Source organism: Syngnathus typhle, linkage group LG21, assembly GCF_033458585.1.
Source record: "Syngnathus typhle isolate RoL2023-S1 ecotype Sweden linkage group LG21, RoL_Styp_1.0, whole genome shotgun sequence".
Taxonomy (NCBI): domain Eukaryota; kingdom Metazoa; phylum Chordata; class Actinopteri; order Syngnathiformes; family Syngnathidae; genus Syngnathus; species Syngnathus typhle.
The window spans coordinates 3,381,026-3,403,684 of record NC_083758.1 but is presented as its reverse complement, the minus strand read 5'-3'; the positions used below and the strand labels follow the sequence as shown (position 1 = coordinate 3,403,684).

The 22,659-nt window shown below is 41.1% G+C and overlaps 1 protein-coding gene across 2 annotated transcripts in view; it reads right to left on the bottom strand.

Annotated features, from left to right (window-relative positions):
* The window catches only part of plxna4 (plexin A4), a 105,548-nt gene extending 91,962 nt beyond the window's left edge, over nucleotides 1–13,586 (bottom strand). For both annotated transcript variants that reach the window (XM_061268361.1, XM_061268363.1), the window contains exons 1-2: nucleotides 13,154–13,586; nucleotides 4,390–5,708 (exon numbers count right to left, since the gene is read on the bottom strand). In XM_061268361.1, coding sequence (XP_061124345.1) covers nucleotides 4,390–5,622 — 1,233 coding nt within the window. In that variant the 5' untranslated portion in view covers nucleotides 5,623–5,708; nucleotides 13,154–13,586. The remainder of the gene's footprint in view (nucleotides 1–4,389; nucleotides 5,709–13,153) is intronic.
* Nucleotides 13,587–22,659: the final 9,073 nt, after the last annotated feature.

The window sequence follows — 22,659 nt, the reverse complement described above, 5'->3', positions numbered from 1 at the left end:
AAAAGAACAGCAACAGGATGCTAATTTATAATAAACAGAGCTGAGAATTGGGGCAGACGCACAAGAAAATGAAAGCTGCATGGCAATGTGTGATATTTTCTCCTATTTTTCAAATAAGGCTCATGTCAATGTTGTGGAGATGAGGCCAACCGGCAGACAATGTTGTTTAATCACATAATAATGATATTGTGATGAATACTGACCTTTAGAAAGTAGTATCATGTATGGAGATTTAATTAGCAGACCGGTCGGCCAGCCAGCGAGCCGGATAGCGGATATGTGGATGGATGGAGTGGGATGAAGTGGAGTGGGGTCGCCGCGGAAGGGGGGGCAGTCTGGATAGTCTTAATGAATGAATGAGCCTTTCGCTTCCTGTGGATGTGGCCGAGACTGACTCATCGGACAGAGAGCCAAGGATTAAGCCTCTCCCATTTAGGCTGAGAACAATATTTTGTGTATTTATTTTCAAAGCAGTTTACATGTTTACAAATAATGGTCAATTAAAGATTAATTCTTTATTATATTCAAAAATATTAATTGAAAATAAAAATCGGTACTATTTGTCTAGCATATCACTTTTATTTTTAGATATTTTTATTTTTTAAGTTTGCCTCATAAAAGCTTAAACCGCTAATTCTTGAATATTACTAAATGGTAGCGATGGGGAAGTACCGATACCAGGTATCGGTATCTGTACAAGCCTTATTTCAAGATATCGATACTCGTTATAGCATCCAATATTGGCTGCTGTTTTATGAGTTGAACGAGAAACTACAAATTTGAAGATTAGAAAATTGCTATTAATTTCATGCAGTTTAAGAGAAATTGATATACAAGTTGTTTTCTGTGGAAATTCCATGTATCGAAACTATTGGTATTGGTACTCGGTATCAGTATCATGACCACTCAAGAGGTGTGTACTTTTATTATTATGATTATAATTCTTATTATTATAAACCTGATGTCCTAGAGAGAAAGAAATGGTAGATTGGAATCACAGAAAAATAAACTTGTCAAGTTTACTCTCCTCTACGCCTATAAGATTTAGTTCAGCCCAAGTTATAGCGGCATCTATAAATTTGCCCGACAACACCTCCCAAAAACAAAATTCCACAACATGAAAAAGATGAGGGCCGACAAAGGACCGCGCCGCTCCGTGTTGAACGATATAATTAATCGGCGTGAATCCAGAAGCTGAGAGGCACATGACTAATGTGCGAGAAGGGCCCGTGGCATGTTGGTTAATGACATGTAATTAATGATCATTAGCCGAGCGGATGAGCGGACGGTCGCGGCCTTCTTGGGACCTTGTCATTTTCTCATCAGAGTGTGAAAGTCGCTGGCCAAAGCATTCCGAAAAAAGGACGAAAAGGATCGAGAAATGAATTGAGGATGGGTGTAAATTTATTGAGACCGCACGATTTTGTTTTTTTTCTTTCCCTTCACTTTCTGCTGACAAAGCGAACATGTAAAGTGCAGGCGGCCGGTTTTATAGGTCACATGCCACTTCACAATGATCTATGGACGCGGGCCCTCCTGGAGACTTATACTGTTGAGCGTGCATTATGTGGTTCGGCCAAGCGTGGCGGCCATTTTTTTTTTGGGTTGAGGGAGCATCCTCATCCTCTCCATCATATCGCGCCTCCTCTCTCCCTCTGAGTAGATTATGGAAAGCGAGCGAGGATGAACTGCTTTATTCCCATGCGGAAAACAGTCCCAAAGTCCGTCAAAGCGCTTCTTTTTCATTATCTGATATAAACCTCAACACTGGTTTAAAAAAAAATAATAAAAAAAAAAATTGAATGACTTCATTGTTAATCTGATTGGGGATTACTTCATGCTGTGAACATTATCCAATCACTGGAATCCTCTAGAACAATCTGGCAGTTTGTACGAGACATCGTTGATGCTAGATTAATATTGGCCTATCCTTATGATTAGATGAAAACGTGATATGATGTCATAGTTGATAGTGTATAACTGATTTTGGTTAGCTTTTAGACTTTTAGTAATGAACCACAGTTTACATATTCATAAATATGTTTGATTTTTTTTTTTTTTTTTACTCTACATTGGCAAGTTCAACGTTTCATTGTTCACCAAGTCATTGTTTTTTTTTGTGAAACAGCCACATGAAGAGCAACAAGGATAAAGTGGGTTGCCATGGTTACATAAAAAAAAACTGAGCGAGAAACATTTTTTTTTTTTAAATGACTCATGGAGACAAATAGCGCTCCCATATGTGTGAAGAGACTAGTAAATAATGAGGCTGGAAGTTTTCACACGCAGTGTAATTGGAGACAAAAAAACCCCCATAATAGCGAGTTTGAAGAGACGTAAACATCAAAACATAAAAACGAACATGATGAGGTAATTTGTTGCACTATAGGATGTGACGGATAAATCTGAAGTTTACAACGATAAAATGACGCAAACAAGTTAGCGATAAAAGAAATATCAGGGATGTCTTGAGGTCATCATATCACTGCTTATATGTTAATAAGTTGTAATTACACCATCAATTAATTTTATAATGAGTTCATCTTCTGATTAATGTACTCTGGTGTTCATGCCATATTTTTTTTTTACTTCCTACTCCGGAATTTAATCAAGGTAAATACAGCAGACTGTCGAACGTAATAGCGCAGCAATCTGGCGGGCAACTTTCACCATCTAATCGGGGGACTGCGGATTAATCACAACATACCCCCCCCTGCCGCCGTCAGATGGCCGGGGGAGGATTTATCGAGGAGTCGTCGACGTTGCTTTAAAAACTTGATTGGCACGGCTGCTTTAAAAAATGCAGATTGCTTTTAATGTTTGGGGCGACGGTGTTTACAATTTGCATTGCCAAGATCGTTCCAGGTACAAATATGTCGAGTGGGTGTTTGATGTTATTGTGGCTTTGTCATTGAGGAGTCTTTGATCAAAGATGTTCTGGTTGGGCTGTACCATCTGGAGCCTTCAACAATCTTCAGTTTTGAACTGGACTTTCCGTGAAAAGCAGGAAGTAGGTTTGTCAGTGTTGAATATTTTTCAAACCGATTATTCTACCGATTATTCTATCGATTAATGGAATTCTAAAATGTTATTTGTGTATTACAAAACTATTTTCCCACATTTACTGGCTTTGGACAATTGGTAATTAAACGATTACTAAACGATTACTAAACGATTACTAAACGATTACTAAACGATTACTTGATTATTTAAAACAATTTTTCCATCTTTTCTATTTGATTAACTACTGAATGAAAATTTCCCAACGCCTCTTTAGAGTCTTTTTGCCTCCTGGTGTGACGTACGAGCGTATGTGTGATTTATTTCCCGCTGCGTCCACCGCCTCCACTTCTTCAGCAGGGTCGAATTCACGCGGTGGCAGCGATGATACCGTGGCGAGTGCCGAAATGGCGTCATTCCCCGGCGCCAACCCCAGCGTGCGCCATCACACACACACATACACACACTCACACACACGCGTCCTCTCCCTGCTGACAGCTCTGCTGCGGGCGTGATTTATCCCTGCCCTCGAGCGGGCGGACGACGGCGGTCCGCCGGCACGTGCGGCCAAGCCAAAGACCAATTCTTAGATTTACGCCGTGATTCCACAGGCCGACACGGGAAAGGGTCAAATCCTGAGATAGTAGACGGCTAAGGTCACGAGTGCATAGACTGGGCGAATTCTGAAATATGACCTTGAGCGCACAAGGTACGTTTATTTACGATTGTAGCGTCTGTGGGAATTGCCGGTGGTTGTACAACTGTGTAAAATCTCTTTCAGCCTTTTATTTAGCTTGTAAATATTAAAGGAAATTACTTCATGTCTGTGTTGAACAGTGTAGCGTTCATTCATAAAACAGAGGAGTATTTTTTTCCACAGCAGGTATTTAGTAAAATTGTCAGGAATAATTTAGAGCATCCTTCGGGAGATGTTCATTGGCTGCTTAGAAATCAAACAAATGCAAGATGACAATCAGGTAATTTTCTTCTTTATGGGGTTGGCTTCTTTTATCAATCAAGAAGAAGAAATAAGTTTGGGCTTTTGAAAGCAGTCCAAACACTCAGCACCCAATTTAACCCTGCTTTCCTTTTATGTGTGTGTGATGAACTGAATTACTGAATGTGTAATGTTGTTACAGGGGAATGAAATTATGGTAATTTGGCTGAGCATTGGGCTGCATTGTTTAAAAAAAAAAGGTTGAGTGGATAGCGAGCATCACATCATAATGAGACAGAGCATGAACCCGACTGAGAAAATGCTGCTCATCAAGGCGCCCCCCCCTACTTCATCTCAGCCAGATGAGAATTTACATCAGTGTCTTTCAGAGACACTTACCTGAGCTCGCCTCGAATAAACAGTGAGAAACCAAAAAAGAGTGTAGTACTCACCGCACTGCTGCAGGGAATATCTTTGACCTTGAGCCAAGCCAGGTCGAGCGTGCCCTCGCCCTTGTAGCACGACTGGAGTCTGTCCTTGATCCTCTCGTTGATTTTGCGAAGCGAGAACACGCAAAGGGCAGAGTCCTGGGATTCCTGCTGGGGTCTCCTTTTCTGACCCTTGGAGAAGACGGCGAAAAGGACGTCGTCGTCCGGCGCGACGTCCAGCGAGCGCGCCAAGTTGGCGCCAGCTTTGGACAGATAGGCCGCTTCCAGAAGTCGGTACTCCACATTGCCGCTGACGCATCCGATAGGCACCTCAACGTACGAGTTGAAGGCGGTGTCTGCTTTACACAGTCGGACTATCTTGGAGGTGTAGACCTGTTCTCGGCCTGCCGAGGAGGACCCGGTGGTCGGGCTGCCCCCCATTTCAGGCTGCAACGTAAGGAAGTAGACAAAGCTCCCGCTGGCGAAGCCGTAAATGTAATAAATGTCAAAGTCTGGTATGACGGTGAAAGTGTCAGAGGGGATTTTAATCATCGAGGCCACAAACTCATCGTGGAAGACATAAGCGAACATCCCATCCTCCTCGGAATTTCTGGCCAACTTGCGACTAGAGATGGTGGGGAAGTACTCCGGCTTGCCGTCCACCGCCGTGGCGACAAACAACATGTCCGGGGAGGCGTTCCCGTAGGAAACGATGACGCCAAACACAGAGCCGCTCTCGTTGACCCCAGAGAGGTAGTGTTCCTTTTTGTGGAAGGGTTCTCCGAGCTTGAAGAGATCGTCCAGGCGCAGCAGTTTGCAGATACCCTGGTAGAGACTCCCGCACGCTAGCAGCCGGTTTTCCCGGTAGTCCATCAGCAGCATCTTGTTGACGTTATTGGTGAGCGTCAGCGGTTCGCTGCAAGGCTGCACAATCCGCGGCGGGTAGCACTTGCGGTTATCCTCATCCGGGCCGGTTTCGTGAGACAAGTGAACCTCCAAACCCGGTGAAAGTTTATAGATGCGATTAACCGCTCCCAAGTAAACGTTGCCATTGCGATAGTCCACCGCCAAATGGTTGAATGTCCATTCGGGGTTCTCGGCACGAAACGAAGCGTACTCTTCCTCCTCTAAAGACGCCGTGATCACTTGGGAGCCGTAAGATTGCGGAGCTCGTACCGCCGTTTTTGACGTGGTGAGCGGCGCCAACGTGGAAATGAAACAGCATAGAAAAAAGCAGATCCGTGTCCTGGACATCATGGCTGCGTAGGGCGGGATGGAGGCACGGCCCACTACTCTCTGTCGATCAGGATCAAGCCTCTTTCAAGATGGAGGACATTATGCACCTGGAAGACAGCGAGAAAACAGTGAGAATCAGCTCAAATTTAACCCCAAAAAAATCAATGTATGGATCAAGCAGAGAATATAAGGAGTCATCTCAGAGGAAGGTTCTGCACGGACACCTTCTCGCCTCTATGCACCTAATTGATTCTCCCCTCAGAGTAGCAATTTGCAACCTTTGCCGATTTCTCTCTGCTGCTTCCCAACAGGGTACATCACCTGCTGACTCTGCAAACGCTAGCACCTTCGCTTTGTCTTTTACAAACTAGCACAAAGGGGAACAATAATTAGAGAGGGGGGGGGGGGGGGGGAATGCTAGCCTTTGCAGAAATAAGAATACCGATATGTCATAGGGGTCACTCCAACCTGATGTTCTGCATAGAGCGGCGAGAAACTCGGAGACAAGGGAGACTTCCTGTAAACACGGCGCTGCTTTGCGAGTGTCACGTGCTTGTTCGGTCTCCCTGGTGGGAAGTTGGCATTTATCAGTGTGGCATCCAGACAAGCGTAATCAACCTGAGGAGCCCGATCTTACGAAGCCACAGGTTATTGGTCCCAAATTACATGGAAGGTAATGAGGATTGATATCTTCTCCAATCCAGAATCAGAAGCAGGTTTTCTGGTATGTACAATATATGAGGCCTCACAGAATTTAATTTTGATGATTCCGAGACACTGTGGCTCATCTTCCGATAATAATCCAAACGCATCACTGCTCAGTCTCCTTCCCCGAGAGGCCATAACAAAGAACAATGAATATGAATACAAGATTAAACAAATTGGATGAGGAAAAGAAAACTCATTCACTGCTAGCCCAGTTAAAAAGGATATTTGACGTCTATAGCCGTCAATGGTAAGGTGAGATAATACCACTTTGAACTGAATTGCACTACCAAGGTTAGATGTGGTTTGTTTGCTTGCTTTTGGGGACTTGACTTATCTCCACATTCAGTCTTGCCTGTACCCCACACACACTCACACACACAATAAAGTCATGAGCAACCATTAGCAAAAATCAAAGATCAACTTGCTCCAAATTGGTCCATTTCCCAAAGCATTTAGACAATCTTTTATGGATCTGTCAGGAGACCCTTTTAGCTTTAGATAGGATGATGATGGCGTAAATGGAGTGTCGGGGCGAGACATGACAATTAGGAGGCGATGCAAGAGGATGACAAAATAATCTATTTCTACTGAAAGACTGAAGCATTTCAATGAGAAAAAAAAATGTGATGACGTGCCAATGAAGAGTAAACTACTTAAATATGAACCGAACAAGCAAATGGGATTAAGAGAATGTCAGTGAGTGACAATGAGAGTAATTAAAGAAAAATAGATTTTTTTGTCATTACCGCCAATAATCTGATAATCAAAATTCCAACACTATGAATTGTAGGAAGTTCTGATCCAGTCCAAACGGAACCACCTATCCCAAACTCCAACCTGGACATCAACACAAACTTTCATCTGATGATTAATAGTCACCATCAGCAATGAAATGAAGCCGCACCCTTGAACTAATCTCGCAGCAACCCTTCAATCCACACGCGGGAATAAATAAAGATTGAGCGATCAGGTCTGACACGGGGCTAAACTAACACCCGGAACAGATGGCACATTCATTCCTCTCAGGAAGACAGTAGCGGCAGAGGAGGAGGCAAGGAAAGGGCGGCGAGGATGGAGCCGCAATGTCCTTGAGTGTTTACATCAAGACGCGGATTAGCGGCGTGGATTACTGTCAACGGATACCCACTCTAGATCGGGGATGGTTTAATCCAACACAGATATCATGAAGACGAGCAGGAATAAAGATGGAATGTATAAAAAAATGGAAGGACGACATTCCTTGATTAAGTATCTACCTAATTCTCCTTCGGCGAGGTCACGACTGTTATCATCTGGGTCAAGCAACTGGCGCCAAATAATATCAGCAAGGTCTACCAAGATTATACTTCCAATTTCTATTCCTGAAGAAAAACAGAAGCAAGGATCCAACAGTAAGACCCTCTGGATTTTCCCCAACATCTGCCCACCTTCTCACCATCTGTGTAATATTTGCCCCTCCTTCACTTATTAAAACCAATTCAGTCAAGGAAATTTAACTCCAGCCTCTCGGAACGGCGGATCATAAACGATCACGGTTCAAAGTGTGGTTTCGGCAAAGCCTGAAAGAACCACTCTTTCATAATTCCCTGTAATCTATATCTAAGGCTCTTCTTCATTTTAAGATACCCTCTCCATCATCCCTCCGACTGTCATACACACCCAATCAACAGGACACAGATACTTCGCCGTAATTAAGACCGCTGCAGCCAAGAATTGCTCTTAAATGTTTAAAAAGGCCGATGAGTTTTCTTCTGGGGTTCCGGGAGCTAATTCAAAGCCTAAAGCGGCCGTTCCTGCATTTAATTCCCAGACGCTACAAGCTAGCGGGCAGACGAATCCGATTTCGGCTCCGTCAGCTGCACACTGGCATCATCTCCAGTCCTGACACGTCTTCCCTGTGTTGCTTCATCTAGCCACTCATCCTCAGTCCTTCATGACTCTCTCTTGCTTTCAGCTTCTCACACTGAAAATCTGTTTTTAGTTCAGCCACAATATAACCACAAAGTGACCTAACTAAAGTTTCCCTAACTCAAGATCATTTGGAAATAACCATCATGGGTAGTTCTCAGAAAGTATGGTCCAACTCTGATGTTCGAACTAGCTCAGTTTTCTTCCCTTTTAATCACCAAATCTCACTCCTTACAATATTTCAAACATTATCTTATCAGATCCAGAAACGGAGCAAAAATAATGACCTCAATTGAGTACAATGCTGTTAAAATGCAGCTCCTTCCCACAGGCTGAATCATTGATGTTGTTCTTTTATCAGATCTTATCAAACCAATTGTGTCCTATGAGTGTATTTTAGTTGAAAAACGGCGCAAATAACGTGGAGCCTTCATAAAGAGATGATTCGGTGTTGGTGGGATGTAATAAAGGTCTAAAAGATAGAATCGAGTGTCACATCTAAAAATGAATCCCTGTGTAATTAGTAACAGTAATCACAGTTCAGAGTTGGCAGACCGTGTCCCCGAGACCATGCGTGAGAAACCTCGGAACACCTCGGCGGAACGCGTCCAGATGATTATTGGCATCGTGAATCACAGGTTTTGCAGTTGGCTTGCGATAACATGCCACAAGTGTCCGACGGGAGGAGTCATAGGAAGCCTGAGGGCAAGTGTGTATGGGGATTGTATCACCACGATCCAAGTCGAGACAGGTTTGGAGGGAACAAAGAGGTGAACTGTCATTAGAACTTGACTATCGTTTTAAGCGGCTACCTCGGTGGAGATGATGATGTCTTGCTGTTTCTAACCAATAACAATTCCAGTCCACATTTTCATCCAATTTGCGATGAACCCATGTTCCACTGACCTATGTGATTCCCAATCCATGCTCCCGAGAAGACTTGACCTCCGGGATTAAGCGCTTAGCCGCAAAACTCTCGATAATTTACAAGGCTTTGTGCTGGTGATTAAAATGAAACATTTAATTCGTTCGACCGCCACACCAAATTTTGGTTTAGTCCAAGAGTCTGCTGCCAACTATTGGACAAAAACATTAATCGTATTCAAGCACCTCTGAATGGCTGGCAGCATCTGGATTAAAGTCTCTGTCCGCCTCAATAATCCAGAGTAGAGATGAGGAAGCATTTTAAGACATTAAATTATACCCACAATGGGTCTCTATTACATTTGAACAAATTTAAGACCACTTTTAGATATTTTGCCATATTATGGTATACACCTTTTGGCCACCGGGGGCAGCGCGATACAGACGATACACACGATTATTTTTATATAACGCATTTGTTTTCCATTTATATTCCAACATGAACTTTTCTGTTTGTGTTTACAAGCCTCTGGCCATGCAACAAATTGCATAGCAGGAAACTGACAGTCAGGCTTGATTTGTAAAGGCCCCGTTTTAATTGCATGGACTTATTAGTCCAAACTTTTGATTTATACATTTCCTCTAAAGTGCTTCCCCTGCGCTGGGAGGTGTTTAAAGAGTGTTGATGCAGGTTTACACTCCATTACTGGGCCTTTTGCCTCGCCTCCCCGCTTGTTTGTCTCCCTTCAGATGTTCTCGCCGCGTGTGCAACCGCAGCCCTCAAAAGCCCGTGGCATAAACACATCAGACAAGCTTTCTCCGAGCCAGCCAGCCCGCCCGCCCGCCTGCCAGCCTGTCGTCCGTCACAGCTACACGGTAGAAGATGCAAATTGTTCTCCCTCGCGCCCCTTTGTCGCTTCACCCGCGGTCACGGCCCTTGTTTTGACGCCCTGATTTTCCACTGAGCTCTACCGCTGTTGCTTTTGCCCCGGCGAGACACGGTGAGGCTCTTACAAACATATAGTCAAGAAGCACGCCTGCCAGATTTGCCGCCGGGGCCCCCGGAACGACACGAGCAAAGCTCCGCTGGATGAACTGTGGTGTGACAATGCAAAACAGATGGACGCAAAAAGGAAGGGAAGGAAAAGGCTGAAATGCTCATTCAGAAGTTGGGAGTTATGTTTCTACCAGGGGAGGGGGGCTGGGGTGTGACTTGGATGCTTGATGTAATACAACTCACATAGTATGCGCTGGAAACCGCATGACAAAATATTTTCAGGGGAAAGAAAAAACTGAGGTGAATGGGATGTGCAAACTGTTAACCATCAAAACATTTTTTTTTCTCACGTCAATTTTATTGTACGATTCCGATTTTTCCCATTTCTGTTTCTTTCTCTTCAAAATGTGTATTTTTTTCTTGTAAGATTATAATTATTTTTTTTCTTCTTATAAAACAAACTTTTAGAAATCTTTTTTTTAAACTTAATAAAAACCTTTGTAAAAGTACTTTATTGTTTATTTCATGTAAAATTATAACTTTTATACATCGCACGGTAAAATTATAACATTGAAACTTTTTTAGATTAAAACCTTTGAACTTTTTCCTGTAAATTAAAATTTGTAACAACTTTTGTATTATTTATTTTAAAATGAAAGTTTTAACTACACTTCATAATTCACAGTACGTGCAAAAGTTGCACTTTGTCACACTCATCATTTATCATTGGTGCATTTCCAGTTACTGCCATCCAACATTAACGCATCCACTCATCATCCCTATTTTACCGGCCAAGGACAATTTCCGAGAAGTTTGGAGTTGGCAAAGCAGGTTACCACGGAGACATGCAAAGAATGTTGTGTCACAATTCAAGGCTGAATAAATCACACTCTGGACAAACAAAATGGTAACACACACACGAACCACCAATGTATATGTCTGAGTCTCTGTCGATCATGATGTCACATGCAAGCAAACTAGCAGCCCAAAGTGCAAAAAATTTTTAAAATGTGGAAAACTGCATTAGCAGAGCAATCAAAACAGTCGCAGCCTGGGCCAGAACACAACAAGCAATGAAAACATTTCATTCCAGGAACGCTACTAACTTCTCCCCGGCACTTGGCGGGGGAGTACTGGGGCCTGGCTGGGAGTCAATCACTGCATTCACACACATTTCCAAATCCCATCAACAACAACAAGAAAAAATCACAAAGGTCTTAAAAAGACAGGTTTCACTGTGAAAAGCCTGCAAAACCCAGTGTAAGCCTTGCTAAATCTCTCATGTAACATATCCTAAACAGAATGCTGCCATGCTATCCTTTATCCTGTCTATGTTCCTCTCAATACACAAACTACTGCTTCCTAGAATCTTTGAGCAAGACGCTAACGCATGAGAAGATGGATGTGCACAAAGCATTGATCCCCACGACTGTTCGGAGTTCCTCAGGGATCAACTTGCAGTCCCATTAACATTAGCAGAGGCAAAATGATTTGCTTATAATCCTAACACCACAATTGCCTCAGTTAGTGGGTATCAGATGACACACACCACACAAGCAAATACTCGATTAAGTGAAAATGTATTGTACTAAAAAAAATAAAAAAGTTAAATACAACTGAGCTGTCCTTGGGCAATGATTTTTTTCACATACCACTAGAGGGAGCCTTTGTACCTTCAATAGTACCCGAATGCCAAAGCCATCTATTTTTTATTTTTTTGTCTTTTACAATACACAAGTGAATGCAAAATAACAACATGCTTGTCAATAATTGTATTTTTTTTCATTTATTTATTTATTTTTTTTAAAATATGACTTAGGCAACTATGCCAGTAATCTAACACTACAGAGTTAAAGCTTTTCCACATTTCTTAAACTTATTTCTTACTAACAGTCTAAACTAAAACATACAAAATATTCATTTCGTTTTATTTTCGTCCAGAAGTTTCTATTTTCTCCCATATCAAAATAATCCACATGATAACTGCGCCAAGGCAACAGGTGGCCCCATAAGCTTTTACTGAACGACTATTTTTGCCAATCAGAGGAAAATCAGGTTTGTAAAAGGCCCGCGATGTCAAAACATAAAAAACGTCCCTAATGGGAGCCGCAGAACAAACAGAGAGCGCCATTCATGTCCGTCGCACAGCCTCATCATTCACCGGCGTGTTCCTCTCACTTCATTCACACGCGCGCACCGAGTCCGCTGAGTCTCCCCATCTCCGCCAGCCCGTCATCCGGCAAGGTTACCGAGCGAGATTAAGCATCAGTGAGACCCGATATTGACAAGGCCGCGCTCCCTAGTAACCAAAACACCACGCCTGACGGACACGGAGGGAGGGGGTGGGGGTCATATGTCAAAGTGACTCCCTTACAAAGGCTACTGCCCGGCGCGGGACCAGATAGGATTATCCAACTCCTCCTCTGGGACTCCACTGTTTACCCTCCTCACTCACCGGGGACCTTGACGGCGGTAACGCACACTAATGGGCCAATTGTGATGACAAAAAAAGCGCACAATCTTCAGAGGTATTCCTAAAATTGACAGCCAATCAAAACTGATGTACCTAATAAAGTGGACGTCTCCGTACATCTATAGTAAACAGATCCGGCTTATGTTACGAACATGCTCCAGCGACGTTAGTGCTACATCGATCCCTCCGGGGGCTCACATGCGGCAGGCAACCCCTCCGGCCGTACTTTGAACACACAAGCACAGACTTGCACTATGAACTGAAAATGTGGTTTGACATGAAGATAGAAAAACCATGCAGCTGCGACAAAACATACAAAAATAAATAATAGTTAGAATAGAGGCAACCTTTTGAGATGCAAAGTAAAAATCCTTCACCCTAAAACTTATTTACTATTACGAGTTGAGTCAACTTTGCATGATTCACCGTTTTATGAAAAGCAAGATGCGCTGGCAAACACAGAGAGAATAATTCATTAAAAAAAAAGGTTTGTTTGGGGGGGGGGGGGGCGTAAGCTTCCTGAGCCTCCAAAATATGCAGCAAAGTGGGTGAAGCAGGTGCATCCCTCCCTCCGCAAGCCCGAGACAGGTCTGCCTGCTTACCTGTACACTCTGCAGATGTCATTCGCAACCGCACTGCGGATGCAATAGAAGCACGTCCAAAAAAAAAAAAAAAAAAGAAACAGCTTTTCTTTGCTATCTCCCAAAAGAGGTAAAAATGAGAGTGGCGTCTATTAAATCCTATTCGGGAGGCGAGTCCACTTTAAATCCACATACCAAAAAAAAGAAAGAAAAAAAAAACCACTTCCACAAGCTTGCAGTGGCGGACCTGAAGCAGGAGCATCGCCCGGTCAGCCGGAGCTGAACACGCCGCTCAGCGTGCACTCACAGCCGGCCGCCGCACCTGCCATGCCCCGGCGAGGAAGCACAGGAGGAGGAGAGAAACGAAGAAGAGGAGGAGGAAGGTTTGAGCGTGTGCACGGAGAGTTTGGGATGCGACTTGGTGCGGCGCTCCTGCTCAAGTGACGCTTAGAGGGTGGCTGCAGCAGAGTGGGAGTGAGAGCAAGACGAGGGGGAGGAGGGAGAAGCGTAAAGGAGGAGGAGGAAGAGGGATGCCTCGGAGTTGGCCGCTTTTGCCCTTCATACTGAAAAGAGGAGGACGTTTCGTGCACAAGTCAAGCAAAGAAAAGAATCCATCACCTTTGCATGCACTTTTTTGGGGGGTGGATTTGGGGATGCTATTTCCATATAGAGTCGACTTGCATGGGGTGATTAAAATCTGCATTATTTTGCTCTTTGATGAGATTTTAAACGCTTCAGGGGTGGGTCCAATTAACGCAATTAGTATTCAAGCAGGCTCATTATGGCATGTGGATTTAAATAGGCGGAGGTGGAGGGGTAAAGGCACCTTTCTATTGGTGCAAATGGGATTTTAATGTCTCTTTTTTTGGGGGGGGGGGTCTGCAGCATCACCCCCACCCTCCCTCTACTTTGTCAATTGGCTTTTGCCTGCAGATAGGTCTCAAGAAGGACTGAAGGTTGAAACTCTGCATCAGAGTGCCACCTAAAGGCAGAAGGGACGGTGCAGGCAGCTCAGCAGCGCCATCTGTGGTCATAGTGAATATTACGCTTAGAAAAGAAAGATTGTGAGATTTATTGTGTGGTGCCTTGTTTATCAGTATAGTTTGAGTTATTTAATTGGTTTTATGGATGCATTTATTTTTCAATATTTTTTTTTAATAGTTTTTTGTTTTAGGATATGTTGAATGTATTTGTATTTTTGTCAGTATTTACTTTTTATATATTCCATGTAAAAGTGCATTTATTTTTAATACACTTCATTTAGAATTGTCATAATTTCTATGTGCAATAATTGATTTGCAATATATTGATCAGTGTTTATTTAATCAATATATTTTAATTCGAATTCTATAGATTATTTTTTATGTTTTAAGTAAATTTTATTGTAGATTTATATTTGTTGAGTTGCAATGTATGATGTTATTTGTATTTATTTAAATGTATTCAATTAGAAATTTTGATTCAATATAGTACAACTTTTTTTTGCCTTTTTTGGGCACTGTGAAAAATCGAATGGCACATCAGAGTTCCCGTATGGTCGGAGGGAAGCATAGAATATCCAACCTCAACTGCTCCTAGTCTTAGTTTTTGTAAAATAATTCTCCAGACAAAAAATATTATTTATAATCCTGTGAGTGACGTTTTTTTCCCTCTTCATCACACGTTTTTTTTGATGGGTGTGACAAACTTTTTTTTGCACATTTTTATAAACTAATCTATTGGATTGGGTGCCATTAGATCCCACAGGACCAAATTAGATCGACAATAACGGATATTTAAGGACATCAAAGGTCAATGTCACCTTTAATGACGACAGAGCCCTAAATCAATGCACACAATAAATGACAATTCTTTTGATGAGGCGGTCCTATTTCCGCTCAAATCTCCTTGACAACACATTGATTTAAAAGACCGTATCACATTTGCATGGCGGTCTCCTTTGAGGGCATCTCGCCGTTCGTTTGAAGGCCATAAATGCATCGATATGGACAAAGCTATTAGCTTCAAGCGAGCTAAATCAACAGTCTTGCAGATCTTCATATCAGATAGCTCAGCAAATCAATAATGTCGCCATGGACCGTGACAATCGACGTGTCACCATCGCGTGACCTTATGAAATTAATGTTTGTGTGCGGCAAACAGTAAAACGTAAAAGAACGACGCAAAACATGTCTACAAAGTCGCTACGTCAACGTTCATGTAAAATGCTACAAATCTTGCGTAAAAGAAAATTTGAGCAACTAAAAATTGGTTCATCAACATTTGTGTAAAATATTTTATTTTTAAACGATTAAACGATTAAGTGGCGTTTGTCTCATTATTTATGTATAAGACAAGTGCAAAACTACACCAAAAAAACTTGTGAAAATTATTGTGAGGCTATAATTACACAAAAAGAGCAAAAAGCAACAAAATGTTCAGGTTCTACGAAATAAATGTACTAACTTAGGTCAAATATATCAGAAAATCAAAGGGTTTAAAAATACAATAAAAAAAAATTTCTACTAAATATTTGAATTGAGTACGACGACGCAAAAGTAGCAAAATCTGATTAAATTTTTAACTATGTAAATCCAACAATACTATCACATCCTACTAAAATTGTGTTTTAGTGACGAAAAGTCACCAAAATTGTCAAACTACTGTCAAATTCTTTATAAAAAATTCCTACAAAATACTGTGAGGTTCAAAACCCACAAAAATAAGTTTATTTTAAGGTGTCAAAATAATGTCAAACTTTTGATTTAAAAAAATTCTACAAAATATTATGAAGCTCTAAACCCACATAGAAGTTTTTAGTTTTATAGAAAACCCTACCCGAAAAAACAAAATATTATGAAGTTCTAAACCCACAAAAAGAAGTTTTTGGTTTTCTAGAAAATCCTACCCTAAAAAACTTTGAAGTTCTTTTAAACTACATAAAAGAAGTTTTTGGTTTTATAGAAAATCCTACCCCAAAAAACTTTGAAGCATTAATAGGACGAGTAAAGGGCATACGGTAGGAGAACATTAGCTTGCCGCTAGCTTCTTCATTCGCACGCACTGACCAACATGACTGGCACATTTGTCTTGTAAATGAGACGATGACATATGAACGGCGTTGATGAAGCTGCCGCCTCTAATTCAGTCAAGTGTGCGTTTGAGGGGGCGGGGGCCTTCTCCTGCCAGCTGGCATGGTGTTGTCTCAGCAGTTCTACCAACGTTGCCCCAAGTGCACGGGGGTCCCCATTTGAATGAAGCCACTGAAGCCCTTTAAGCACAGCTGCATGCTTCAACTAAACCCTGAAATCGCCCCCCCCCCCCCTTTCAACGGTGGTACACATCCCAGGGGTCTTTCTAACTCCTTTCTGGTAACGTCAACACAAACACAGATGTCCATCAAACATCTGTTACAGTAGTCCTTCTGTCCCCTTGACAATCACTGCAAAGTTATACAAAAGCAAAGAATTGTAAACTGTATCAAAACCCAACATTGATATGTTAATTAGTTTGGGTTATATTGATAAAAGAGACCAAAGTGGATTTATAATATATTTTGTATTTAAAAAATTTAATCTGACTAAAATTTACTGAGGACAAAAAAACTTATAAATATTCTTTTTTTTTGTCAAATTTGAACAAATTCAAAACACATTTTGTACAAATTACAGAGGATTATTTTTTAAAGGTATATTCTACAATCCTCCATTTTTTTTTTCCCAGGTTGTCACATAAATGGACCGACGTGAAGAAAAAAAAAATCATGAAATCTTCTGACAAAAACTAAATTATTTGGTGCAAAACTCTACTAAATTCTTGAGTCTGTTAAAATTCAAGATTTTTTTATGATTGATTGGTTGATCGATTGAATATTTATCGATCCCCAGGGGTGGGGAAATTCAGGTCCCAGCAGTATCCATACCACAGAGTGAGTATACAAAAGACACACAGATGGCATGAGCGCAACTCAATAGGCTCTCATAAGGCTGCCACACAACAGCGCCACAAAGAAAGTCAAAAAGTGCACAAGATAAAAGCCATCAAAGCAAAAACAAAGCCAAAAGACAAAGGAAAAAAAAGGAACAGCGCCCAACCAGCACCCCTCAATACAAGCGCTGAGCAAACAAATGACTTTGTCTTTTAAAAACAAAATACGCATATAAAGTTCAAATATGCACGCCTCCCACTATTTTGAGTATTGCAGGTTGCAGAAATGTGTTTCTAATATTTTCTTGATGTTTTCGCAGAAAATGTGCAGATCATTTTAGTATTAAATGAAAATCTGAAGACAATATGTTACACAGCTCATTTTCTCATGACAATCATTTTTAGTCAAAAATTCAAAAATTTCCATTAGGACAGGCAGTTCGATTCCCACATCTAAATTGTGTTTATATTTACGGTGACATTTACACACCTGTCGATGATGATGCGTGGTGTCCATCTCAATGGAAATATTTTTCCAATCCAATTCCAGACTTTGAAAAGCAACAACATGGCATGTGTCAGCCTTGTGCGTGCTGTCTCAATTTTTCTAATGAGCTCTCATGTGCTGTGAATGACACTCTCAAATTTCATTGATTTGGATTGTAAATAGCTTTTCAATGCGCAGTCAGATGGTAAATGATATTGAGGCTGACATTTGTATTTATACATCAGCGGTGGACAGCCATGTTGAATTAGTTAGTTTGCATATTGATGACTCGATCAAATTTATTTGGGGGGGGGGGGGGAGTGCGTCGGTGTGCGTTTACCCATCCGTGGCTCATTTCCGTCAATTTCTCGACCAGGACAGCAGCTGTCTTTCTGTCCACGGGCACGAATGTGTATACCAGGTGAGCTTCGCCCGCAGCGTCTCCGGAGATCCGTTCCAAGCCGTCCCCCTAAAGAGTTGAACCCATTGGTGCCGCAGATGGTCCGAGGGTTTGGAAACAGGAGACACGAATTATAAATGCCAAGGGACAAACAAACAAAAACTGGAATGATGCCCAAGAGAACAGACCTCTGCTAAAGAAACATGCCAAGCAATGCTGTTCCCCTCCAGTCCTGGTGGTGGCGGTACTGCTTGTTAATGGCACATCATGAATAATTATTTTACAAGTAAAATGTTAAAGTGCAATATTTACCGAGGAGACTAGGAGGGATCTTCCATTGACACCCACGTCACTCACCAGACTGGGTGCCACCTTTAAAAGCCATAACAAGACTTAAATTCACAGATGGAAATGTATTAATTAAATTAATTAAAATTATGTGATACTTTTTAACAAAGTTTCATTGGACTCTGTTGTGGTGTTTTTGTGTAATCTCAAAAAATATCCCAACAATTGGCCATAAAATTCACAATTTAAAGTCTGATTGCTGAGGAGTCTTATCAAGATTATCCTAATGCCAGATATGTAACTAAGGATAACAGTTTCAATCTTTGCCTACATCAGTATTATGAAAATCGGTTCTACTGTTTTGGCAAAATCCTACAAACGACGATCACAACGTAATTTTACGCCTCCTTTACAGTTATAAGCATAGCGAAGAAGCCTTAGTAAAACTATCGTAATTTACCAAATTTACTGTGAATGATTTCACTGAATGACTGACAGATTATTTAATGTGTGTGCTAACACGCAACAGGAAGTGTGTAAATTATGCATGATGGTTGCTGTTGATAGAGGTTTGCATTTGTGAAGCTTCTAAACACATTCGTTTCGGCGCAACACAATTTAGACGAGCGTAAGAAAACACAAATTTGAACTTTAATCTACACGTTGCAATCTTCCTTTGTTTTTTGTTTTTATTCCAATGCAATAATGACCAAAACTGAGAAACATGCAAATCACACTGGATGTGAATGTTTATATTCGAGCGTGTAATCTACAATAGATCCATCAATCATGTCCATAATATGGAAATTATATATTTATATCAATATTGCTTTTGAAGCAGGTCAACCAGACTCATTGTTTTCAATAAACTGTCAAGATGGGAGATGGTCGAAATCACATTTGGGATGTGGGTTTCAGATGCAATCCTAGTTGGTTGCTTTAATGGGCTGGATTTCATCAAGTCAGTCTCTGGTCATACATGTGATAATATATTTTCAACTTTTGCAAAAAAATCTATTGGAAAATGTGGACTGTTTGTGTCTGACGTGTGTATTTGTACTATTAGATAATATATAATGTCATTTTGACTTTATACGTATGCTTTTCCATTTCTTTCATAACATTTTAATTTTGTTGTTACTATGACCAGAAAACAATAGCTTTTTAAACAATGTTGGATGATATGTTGATATATGATATATGTATGGATTGATAATAAAAAATAGGGATGTAACAAAAAAACGATTTCAAAAGGAACATCGTTCGTTTCGTAAAAAAAGACGCAAGTGAATCGAACTGAATCGTTCTACTTTAAAATGTATCGAGATACCTGCATGTATCAGATCGTCTTTTATTGGAGTGTTATATCTTAGAAGGAAATGACCCATTTACACGACTGACAAGTTCACAACTAAAAAGTTATGGTACTCAAAATGAGTCGTATTACGTCCAATCGAATCGTAATTCCAGTCGTACTGAATTGAATCGTGTCATTTTGAGTCGAATCGTACTGGAATCGTTTTGCATCCAAGTATCGAATCATCTTTATATATATTCGTGTATGTGTGTCTATACGGTTTTTGATACACGAGATGAGAAACACATCCTATGAGTTTGGTGCATTTCAAACTGAACGTTAGTCCGTAAAAAACGTGTATGTGTGAGTGTGTGAAGTCCCAGGACAACTCATTAGGTACGCAGTCCTGACCGCGGACGAACAAGGGAGAGAGAGAAGGACATTGTGCTGCAGTGTGTGCACTCTGCATGCCAGTCACACAAAGTCCAAAGTGTGCACACGTTAAGTCGTGTGTGTTTGAGACATCCGACTTACCGCTACACACACCATGTACAAAGCCTGACGTGGATTTATGTTGCTTCCTGCCGAAGGAGACAAGCTGAGAGAAAAGGGACAAATTAAAGCAAAGGCTTCGAATAGCCACTGTTCTAAACTAACTCAGAAGATGGCTTATTGACTGCTCTGTGTTTAAAGCAAGTGTGTGGTTTTTTTTTTTTCTTTCTTCCTTCCCAGCATGCATCTGCGTGTCCTTCATGGACTTTATTGACGTGAAACAAACAAAAAAAAAAGTCTGATTTGCACACTGATAAACACTGATGACTGCACACTACATTGGCTGTGATCGTGGATAAGAATCCCTCGGATTTCGTCTTATTTGGATGCAAATGAAGCAGAGGATTACGTCTCGGGGGCTGAGATGTGTGCGTTTGGGCGAAATGGAATTGGCGAGATGGCGACGACCACGACGGAAGAGGCGGCGGCGAGGCTTTTAATGAGTGCTTGTTTGATTTGCGGAATTGCAAACTGGAAGGTCTTTTCTCCTCCACGCTGATTTGACTACTTTAGGACTAAAGCAAACACTGTTGATGCACTTGCGAGTTTGTTTTCCGTCTGACCTTTCCGCATCTTTCCTTCTGTCTTATTGATGCCATCGTTAATTCAATATTTTGGGCACAACAAGACAGAGCGAGAGTTAGAGTAAGAAAAACAAAGTAAACTAAAAGACAAAGGATTTAATTTGCCCTATTCTGCTTTCTTTCCAACTCTACTCTCAAAATGGCAACATCCATGCTAGGGTAATCAACAAACTACGGAGCCCTCAAATATCATAAACTCAGTTCCCAACAAGCAGCAGTTTGGCAGATTCTTCAAAATAGATTCTCTAAATTGTTCATTTTTGCTCCCAGTTGAAATTCAAACTAACCCTTAAAGATATGCTGCGTATTCAAAACAACCTTAGCTTAGCCTCAGAGTCCTGAGTTAGCTTAATGCTAACACAAATGCTAAACAGTTAGTTTTTATGAAGATCCTTATTATCGAAGAAATATTACTGTAAGAAAATGGCCTGCTTTTTCCAATTGCCATATGCCAGCACTTAAACATGAAATATTTTATTCATCGGTGTGATTGTGCGCACACGTGGGCGCTTCCAAAGCGCTTGCGGGTCACTTCCTGACCTGCGTACGTTGATTACAGCTCGCCCACGATTTCTCGTCCTCCCTTACATTACACGGTGACACATGACAAATGAGTACCGCTCGCACACAAACACGGGCGGCGCAAAAAATATTATTATTATTGTTGGGTAAGGTAAAATTTGCTACTGCAGGTCCATTTTCATGTCATTTGTGATGATACTGTCATCCTGCATTTCAACATGATTGAACAGAGGAGTGTTTTGGAGGAAATGATACAATATCGCCTTGAAATATAACAAGGACTTACACAATACAACCACATTGTTTTACAAATCCCTGCTAGCTTAACACACAATTCAAACCGCCATATCATTGCTCTACGCGGTTTTACATTCCCTTTGTTACATACTTATTAGGGGTGTAAATCGCAGGTTTTGTCACGATACGATATATCGATACAAAGATACACGATACGATATTTGCCGATATCTTAAAGCCTGCTGTGATTCATTCACGATACATCGCGATATAGTGCTCTTCGATCGATATTTTTTTAAAAATAAAAAATATAGAACAATATCCTGATTTATAACAATTCATACGCAAAATCAACAAGGTACTGCAAACTCTTTATTTAGGAAATTACAAGAGTATTGTAGTATACAAAGTGCTTATTTTAACACTGAACTTTGATGTCGTGTTTTTTCTTTAAATGTGGGGCGAGATTTGTGCTCCCTGAATATTTGATCACCACATGGCAGGATTTACAAACTGCACGTGTCTTGTCCGTTGAGCCATCTTTTCTTTGGAATCCAAAGTGCTTCCAAACGAATGACTTGAAGCCTAAAGGGGAGCAAATTTCCTCGTCTTTTTGGACACTAGCCATAGCACCAGCCCAGGAGCCGCGTACTAGTTGTCGACTCCCCTTTCACGTGCCTGCTCTGCTCACAACACAACACGCCGCTCACTGCTCCCGGAAAGAGGAAGCAAGAAACAATGAACTGGATTTCGAAATAAAGTCGCGTCTAATGTCCGAGGTCAAACACGGCGATATAAATCGATGTTTACGTTTAGCATTGATGCCAATAAATCGGAGAGCATTATATCGATCAATCGATGTGTATCGATGAATTTTTACACCCCAATACTTATATTTGAATTGTGAGGCAATGCATGGGGACAGACAATGACAATGCTCACTGACATATATTCTTTATCCTCCGCAACATCCTATTTAATTTAATTACTGTATCTTTTGATAAAGTACAATGGTAAAGGGTCTTTTTTTTCTCATTAAAACATTACAAATGCATGTGGGTTGAGTTCTGGGTATGGTCACAAAAGAAAATTGAACTAGGAAGTCAAAGCATGTCTGTATATTATTTAACAAGCAACCAAATCGACACACACAAAACATTTTCAGTTAAATTAGCGCATAATAAACATGATTTTGGTCACTTGGAAATGTAAATACTAAGTAAATACAGGACTGTCTCCGAAAATTTGAATATT